The following is an 8,848-nucleotide window of genomic DNA, read 5'->3' as shown; positions in this document are numbered from 1 at the left end:
AGGCCAAAATGCGATCGGGTAATGGTGAAATACCTGTGGCGTCAATGTGGTGGCCAAGAAAATCCAGGCTAGTAACACCGAATAAGCATTTGTCAATGTTCAAACGTATGTTGTAAGTGGAAAAACGTTCAAACACTGCTCTGAGATGAGCTGTATGTTCAGCTGGGGAGGTGCTAGCGACTAAAACATCGTCAAGGTAGGCGTACACAAACGGTAAGCCACGTAAAACCTCGTCCATGAAACGTTGAAACGTTTGGGCTGCATTTCGAAGACCAAAGGGCATACGCGTGAATTCGAAAAGGCCAAACGGTGTTGTGATGGCTGTTTTGGGAATGTCATCCGGAGCTACGGGTATGTGGTAGTATGCTCTTACGAGATCGAGTTTGGAGAAAATGTTTGTATGGCATAGGGTACTTGCAAAATCGTGGATATGTGGGATGGGATACCTGTCTGGGATAGTAGCGTTGTTGAGAGAACGGTAATCTCCACAGGGTCTCCAATCACCTTTAGATTTCTTAGGTACCATATGTAGGGGTGATGACCAATGACTCGATGAAGGGCGGATGATGCCGAGTTCGAGCATGTGTTCGAACTCGTGTTTTGCGATTTGTAGCTTATCCGGATGGAGTCGGCGGGGGTTGACATGGACAGGTGGACCTCTCGTCTGAATGTGGTGAACGACGGAATGAGTGACCGGTTGGGTGTACTGACATGGGTGAGTAAGGGTTGGAAAATCCCTAAGTATGTCAGCAAAATGTGAATCCGGTAAGATAACGCGGATACCTGTGGATGAAGTTGGGGCACTAATTCCGTTGACTGAGAGAGATGTAAGCGTGTCTAAAAGACGTTTGTGTCGCACGTCGACAGATAGATTGTAATGGGTCAGGAAATCTGCACCGATGATGGGTGTTTGGACGTCGGCCAAAAGGAAGATCCACTTGAACGCACGTCGCAATCCAAGGTCAAGGGTGAGGGAACGTTCGCCGTATGTAGCGATGCGGGTACCGTTAGCGGCTTGTAACGAGAAAGAAGCAGAATCGGGAAGTGGATTCTTATGTGGTAGCACACTAACTTCAGCTCCCGTATCTACGAGGAAACGTAGACCACTTGAACGATCGGTGATGTGGAACAGGCGACTAGTGCGAGGAGGGCCACAGACAGTCGTCGCCGTTACTGACTGGCCGGGGTGTTTAAAGGGGTGTTGGAACGCGGCTTGAAGGAACAAGGTGGTTGACACTTGCGTGCTTTTGGGCCATAAGATTGGTGATACCAGCACCAAGAGGGACGGGCACGAGATAACGATCTGGATCGTGAACGTGGTCGATGCCTGTTGATCTCTAACCGTTGTAGGCGATCGGTCAAAGCGTCAAACTTGGCTTGTAGGTGCGATATAGAAGCAAGAAGCGGGTCGGAATCTGTGGTGGGTGCAGGGCGGGAGACGGAGTTTACGGGGTAACTGGGGTATGTTTCGTGTATCTTATCTGCCATTTGGGCCAGCTGCTCTAAGCTGTGGTCATCAACGAAAGCGCTGATGACGTGGCACATGGAGGGTGGGAGTTTGTCGAGCCATAGTTGGGCCATGATCTCCTCTGCTAGCTTACGGCCGCAGAGGAGACTGCGCATGTGGCGAAGCATTTGTGATGGCGATCTGTCCCCAAGTTCGACGGTGATGAATAAATCCCGCTGCAATTTGTTTTCTGATTTCCCTGTCCTACTTATGACGGCCGCTCGAAGGGCATCATGCGGGTTTTCCTTAGGAATATCTTCCAACAGGTCTTCAACTTCTGTTGCTACATCACAAGGAAGATGCTGGACAACATAGGAAAACCGGGTGACTTGGGAAGCGATGCTTCGGGTAGCAAAAACGGCCGCAACCTGGTGAAACCATACCCTTGGGTTGCGTGGATTATAGTCTGGTAAACGTATACTAATTGCACTCTCGACCAATTCCGCTGAGTCGAAGTGTGCCTCCATGATTATCGGGCAAAGGAAGCAAAATTACGACGATTTGAAAGGAAAAGTTTTCAAAAAAATATCTAGAAATACTCGGGCTCACCAAATTTGTAGCGGTCTGGCTACCCAATAAGTCAGTTTACCAGGAGTGTGTGGCAAAGTAATAAAAATAATTACGCTAAGTTGGGTATACAAAAATAAATAGGTCAGATGGAACAGACTCACTAACAATTGTTCTCTTTAAAATAGTTCGTCGTTGGCCCAGGTCAGCGAATAAACAATAATCCAATAGTGTTGGTCCAGAGGTCTTCTTCTCAACAGTTTCCACATATAATAGATTCCGAAGATAGTCTGAAATGTTTTGGGTGCCAGAGTTAGTACATGAGACTCGCGAATGACCGCTGCAAGCGCGAGCGAAATCAGAAGGGAGAGTTGAAGCACGTGACCACGCGTGTATTATGTGAAATTGTACAAGTGCGCGTTTTTTGTAGTTTCTCGTATTCAAACAAAAAACGATTATGCAATTGATGAAATACCTAGTGTTATAATGGAAGTAAAATAAAGGTACAAAACGCCACAATAGCAACAATTTTTCTGGTGGGTAGCATATCGTCTGAAGGGCTTTCGCTGACCGTCAGATTCAATTATGGTGCGGAATTTAGATCTCATTTTCGTGGGCCCACGTGGTCTCTGACCTGGAGATTATTAGGAGTTACAAATATATTCTTAGGCGCGTACGGTTGTTAGTACTAAGGGGCGTCGTTGACCAACCCATAGCTGTGGCCTTAAAATCAGAGTCGCACACAGACGTGCACCTAGCAATTACGACTGCGCGCGCAGTTACCACAATGACAGGCAATGAGTGGTCTTATTTCCCGCCAGTCTATTTGGGCTTGTTGGCATATCCTCTCTAAGGAGCGTGATTATTCCCAATGGGAAAATATTGTTGTGATGTCAGTTTACGTGCAGTCATCTCATGGCGCTGTGCTATCTTCTGATAAGTTATGCATATCTGAAAAAAATCCGCGGAGGGGCATACTACTATCAATAATGCACACGACACAAAATTCTCTTTCGACTTAATACTGGACTGGAGACCAGCTTCTCAAAAAAGTGTGTTGTGTAGAATCTCACTGACCAAATTCATTCAGTTTGTCACGTTTGAGGGCTCTTACTCATGTAGACGTTACTCTGCTATATTACTGGGTTGAATTTGCAAAACATATCAAGTGGATTTTATCTCATTTGTGAGGAATCGGTAGCGCTCAATGACCTTAAACTTTCGCTCAGTTAAACAAAACGCCTTAAGCAACAGGAGCACCAAAACGTGCAAACGCATAAGACAAATTCCGGGACTTCGAAAACATCTTAGTTTCATCTAAAATTATTTGGGTTTGATTCCAGTGAGTGGCATGGTGTCCCCAACTGTTTCACCTATTGATTGGATTTTCAATCAACCTTGACGGTAGGGTAATTTTAAAAACGGCACTGGCAAATTTTTCGCCACAGCATGGCCCTCCGAAGGCTGACAAATTACGTCACCAATAAAGAATTCAGAGACTATCTGATGAGGTTTGCGTTAATCTTCTTCTTTAACTTCCCCCAACAGCACTGTAAGTAAATGGCTTTCGATTTCCTCAATTTGATATGGATTTAATTGGCAAAGTTGATTCCATGTGACCGTATTTCAGCATTTTTGGGGACCTGTTGCGAACTGGGGGTTGCCTTTAGCCGCTATTGGTGACTTAAAGAAGAATCCGGAGCTGATCAGTGGTAACATGACGACTGGTATGTTCACTTTTTAGGTGACGCGCCCTAGCACTGATGTTCTATTCTCTCCTCTTCATGAGGTTTGCCATTGTTGTGCAACCGCGCAATTTGCTACTTTTTGCATGTCATATAACCAACGAGACGGCTCAGTGCGTACAAATGGGACGTTTCATAGATTATTGGTATGTTGCACGTTCATTGTCAATATCAATTAGGTTTGTGAAATCTGAGGAACAAAGAGAGCGAATAAGGGAGAGCTTCCGCATGCCTGTGGTTGTCGCATCAACAGAGGGAAAATAAACAATGATAGGTCTTACGCAGCTTCCATAATGTAATTTGAAGGTAATATAATGTTCACTGTTCACGGTTTTCTCAATTATTTGTCTATGTTTCAATCGGCTGTGCCAGCCTTTCCTCAATAAATTACCTAATGGAAATTCTATTTTATCAAATTACCTTGATGGTGGGGTTCCGTGTACAGCCGTTTGGACGATTACACGTTGTGGCGGTTAACCGCTGGGTCTATTTTCATATCTAGTAATCACCTCTTACAATTAGCACTCTGGCCTTAGGTGTCGGTTTTGTCCAGCGCTCAGTTGTTTGTATAGCTTCGCATTGACTGTGACTGGTTGCCAGGGCTGATAGTTGTTACCGGGTGCCTTTTAGATGTTCATCCGACCTTTGCACAATGACATAGTCCCTGTTTTCTCGCGTCATGACGGCAGGCTAAAATTTCCGAAAGCTGATAACCTAAAATTGTTCGAGAGCTTACAAGAATCTCTGAAAGTTAGACGGGTGACCTCGTTGATTTTCGGCCCGCAATAGAAGATCGGTTAGCATTTCGAACTCTTGTCCCTTCGAACTGCGTCCCTCCTTGTCACACGTCTTTTTACTGTCAGATCATTTATTTCTCATTGGTAGTAACAATGGGATGAATTATGGTATTTGCACCGACCTTCCTACTTTCGGTTCCTTATTCCTCCTGTCAGACGTTCAGGTTATTTCAGGACGCTACAATCGTTACTCTTTCCTCAACTTGCATGGTTTTTCCGCGCATCAACTGAATCTGGAGGTTTTCATTTTGGTACTGCTTTAGTTTGGGTATTGTCGATCCTCCCCTCATGACTGTCATTCAGGCTACCTGGATAGCAACTGACAACCCAAAACGCGATTGATGTCGATTAGCGGTGTTTCCAACCGGTAGAGATCTCGCGGTTCTAATCATGAAGGGCAAGTAACACCGACAATACCCAAACATTTCGTTAACTCGTTCCTACCCAGCTGCCAGCTCTCTGTTTCCTCCATTTTATTGACCTCATCTGTCACACTACAGTCGGGGTCATTAAAGCTTTCAAAATAAGTAAAACGCTCCACATTTTCATTTGGCTCTCTCTGGCTTATGAATGGAGCGCTCAGTGACTGCACGACCTTAAACTTTGTGGGTGCAAAGTGCATACTTTTTCCGGTTCACCCGGAAACACCTGCGCCTTCTCCTTTTTGAATATGTCATCAATATCATCCGCATATTCCAGATCGACAGGTTCCTCAAGCATTCGTTCATGCTATGTGTATTTGAACCTCATTTTAAAGCCAATGTACATCTAGAGAAACCGATGCAGGTGGAAGAACAGGCGCTCCATATTAAGGCAACTGCTGCTGGATTCCAGGTTCTCAACCACTACTTTAAGGTTTGTGGCGTCGTATTTTCGTGGTTTTCATCCGTATTTTCATTTCTTCTGTGTAGACCAGGCATGGAGGCTGAGTCGCTATCATCAGGCGGTTATTGTAGAATGATGACGGTGTAGGATTGGGCCCCAAGTATTCGGAATAGGCCTTTGCCTTCACCTACCCTTACTGGCGGACTGACTTTGTTCATCGATTCCTATACGCAGTGTAAAATATCATCACTCTCTTAGGCACCTAGGTGGAAACCTGCCACGTTACATCAGTGTCGTACCCCAAAGCCACAGTAGAAGTGCAGCTTTCTTTGGCTACCATCAGACAGCCTATGAAGTAGCGATGCCGAAGATTGTTCGTCACCAAGTGACGTTGTACACGACTAGAGATGATCCTGTCCATGAGTTCACAAATTTTTTCGGCCAGTTAGCTGTTCACATCAGCTAGACAGACATCAACAGCCAGAGTTAAGCATCGGGCTAAACACTCTGCAGCATTCTGTTGATTTGAGAGCTTAACCTTCCGGATGGCCTTAACTAGCTTCACGAGAATTTACGCTAATTCTCCTTCTACCAAGTAACGCGTGTAAAGAGGTCCCGATGATCTGTTCGTAATAGGTAGTTTTGGATATTGATCATCATCATCAGCTGTAAAAATCGTGGTTCTAGCTGCCACAGTTTCGCTCACGAATGATTTGGGGAGGTGGGGTAGATGTTTGCTCATTGGAGGCGGTAGCTGAGGTAATTGATGTGTAAATAGACGTTTGTCATTAAACTTCACTGGGGAGATTAGGAAGGGAGTTATGCAGTGAAAACGTCTTGATTTCATATGTTCACTAGCTTCCTGCTTTGTAGTAGCATTTTACGCACGTTTTTACACGGTTAGTCCCTGGTTGTGCTGAATGTTGTGTACTGAAGTGTGTCAATCGGTGAATGACTCCGTTTTATCGCCGACTCGGTCACCTCTGTTCTGCCAGAGATCCAGTTTTCTACTCTTCCGAAGGATACAAGCAAGGATTCGGGTATCGTTTCTAAACCACCCGATTCAGTCTCCAGTATTATCCGTGGTCGCACATCTCATCTATACATTAGAAGCACGTTCGAGGTGCCCAGACGGTTTCAATGATTTTATGTGACCTGTGCACAGTATGTATAAGAACAGAACAGCGGATGACGCCTGAAGTAACGACGGCAGGTTGAAGAGTTCTGTACCCAATATGAACCATTCCAAAGGGATTTGAAAGTTAGGACATTCGGATTTGCAAGTTAAGCAGGTCTAGGAACTTGAGGAAAGCGCGGAACGTGGACAGTTCGTTGGTGTACACAAGAGTGAAAAATAAACACATCAAGGTAGCTTCTGCTGTGGTTTATATGCCTAAGCTACCGGCTTTGGATGGGATAATGGAGATTTGGCAAAAGATCCTAAGTGCTTCCGGTCGATCGACTATATGGCTCAAGTCGATAAAGTGCATTGACATTGGTAATGGCCACAACCGCACCTCCAAGGGCAGTTAGTCTTCCCGAGTTCTCTTGGATGGTTGCCGTGCTTTAGCCAGCATGTGTTGCACCACTTCGCAATCAATTACATCAGCCTTCCGTACATAATGTGGGCATCAAGGTGTGCGCTTTTGTTGTTCATAGGCAGGTGGTGCTGGTTTGGCTGAGTCAAACTCTCCGGGCCAGTACCACAGGAACCCTTAAATTTCGGCGTTAACATGCACCCTACGGTCACATCACTAACTATATCAGTCTGAAATCGTTCACAGGTGGCCCAGGTTGTATGTTCGTAATATATATTTGACTTTTCGTTTTCCTATCTGGATTACAAATCACATTGTATTTCGTTGCTCGACCTGAAACTGTCACTTTGTGATGGTCGGGCTTGTGTACTGCAATGATCCTGCAGACTATACTGACTGGAATCTAGTTCCTGAGGGTTCAACCGTGTCAGGAAGTTCCACTGGAAGCGGCCCGACTAAGAACAGCGGGTCCCCACACTGCGAGTAATCGTATAACAAGGTGGTTTGAAGGTAAAGTCGTGCTGTCCTGTGCGATAGGAGTGTGAAGGCAGTGCAGCGTTTCACTCAGGTAACCAGCATGTCCATATTTATGGAAGCAGCGATGTCGCCTTCCCACGACGAAGGACAGGTTACAACCGTCAGCCTTACACGTATCAGAGCATAGCAGTTCCATTCACCAAATTTGACAGGTTTGAGTAGCTCAAGCTTATCGAGCTGATCTGTCTAGCAAAGTACTTGAAAGGCACAGTCATGCGGATGACGAAGATTGCTTGGAAGTTGGAGGTAAGTGGGTTAAAGAAACAATGCTTCCAGCTTTCAGAACTGTCCAATTCATCTGACTCGACTAAACAAACACTGAATATCGTCCAAATCTACAGATATTGGAATGTCGGAGTACCTGTTGCTAGACTTTGAGTGACAGAGCGAAAAATGAAGTGAGGTTTAGGCATGCTCTTATGTCTTACCTTATTTCACCTACCGTTGGCTGTATCCATTCCAAAAGGACAGTATCTGCTGGCTGTTTCTAGTCCCGTTTCGCTACATTCGTAAATAAGGATTTGACATTGAAATTCACAAGAATATCATATGGTTCCACGGGGAGACCCGCTACTTTGTTGGCAAGTCGTAACGGGGCTTTCGCTGCGAGTGTTGGCTTCCTTGAGAGGTAACATTGTGAGTCTTGTCAATACGTGAGGTTTCTTAACAGGATTATGCAGTCCTTCTTGTTGCAGAGGTAGCCCTGTTAGTAGGAATGATATCACTCATTGCTGTTATCCGTTATTGAGAAGGCTACAGCCTGGGTGAAGTTGGTTCCAACACATTTGAATACGCCCAGCTATTTTTAGATCTTAGTTCGCAATCATTTGACCACCTTAATAAGGGAAAAAGGGCTTCCCCCCCTTCAGTGATGATCCGTTCTTTCAGATGGGCCACTTCACGACTGATGGTGACTGCCATTGTGGACCACAGGAGACTGTTGCGGTAGTGTTTTGGATAGATTCATGTTATACCCATAAAGCGGATAGTCACTGAGGTCACGCACATAAGATGAAATGAGCTCATATAGCAGTTACGGTCGGACTGCATCACCTATCATGTCCCTTCTCGCCCCGTGTACCGATTAATCTGTACGTTAACAAGCCGTAGTTAATTACTGCTGGCGTAATGCCGTCCACAATAAGAATGAGGATGTCAATAGCCCAACATTGTGACCATTTCGGTAATAACCATTCCATTTCAAGAGGAAAACTGAGTCACTCTAAGTTTCTGCGCTTCCCACACCGTTGATTCATTACTCTCACCTCCAATAGTTTCAGATACAGTCCCCTACTTCCATTGTCTCGATATAGGTGACCGAACTCTAGAAGGGAATAACGCGCCTCTTTATTGAGATATGCACTCACTTCTAGGTACAAAGGGACATCACTT

The 8,848-nt window shown here is 45.3% G+C and overlaps 1 protein-coding gene across 1 annotated transcript; it reads left to right on the top strand.

The window, feature by feature from the left end:
• Window positions 1-3,463: 3,463 nt before the first annotated feature.
• T265_06902 (hypothetical protein) lies at window positions 3,464-7,834 on the top strand (the record flags this gene model as incomplete). The annotated part of the gene is made up of 7 exons (XM_009172300.1): window positions 3,464-3,525; window positions 3,645-3,741; window positions 3,773-3,905; window positions 3,939-3,993; window positions 5,256-5,411; window positions 7,351-7,458; window positions 7,619-7,834. The coding sequence occupies 6 exons, from the start codon at window positions 3,732-3,734 to the stop codon at window positions 7,832-7,834; spliced, it is 678 nt and encodes a 225-aa protein (XP_009170564.1).
• Between the last annotated feature and the right edge of the window lie 1,014 nt (window positions 7,835-8,848).

This window comes from Opisthorchis viverrini (genome assembly GCF_000715545.1).
Source record: "Opisthorchis viverrini unplaced genomic scaffold opera_v5_151, whole genome shotgun sequence".
Classification (NCBI taxonomy): domain Eukaryota; kingdom Metazoa; phylum Platyhelminthes; class Trematoda; order Opisthorchiida; family Opisthorchiidae; genus Opisthorchis; species Opisthorchis viverrini.
Note: the sequence above shows the minus strand (reverse complement) of the source record. Positions and strands in the feature narration are given on the sequence as shown.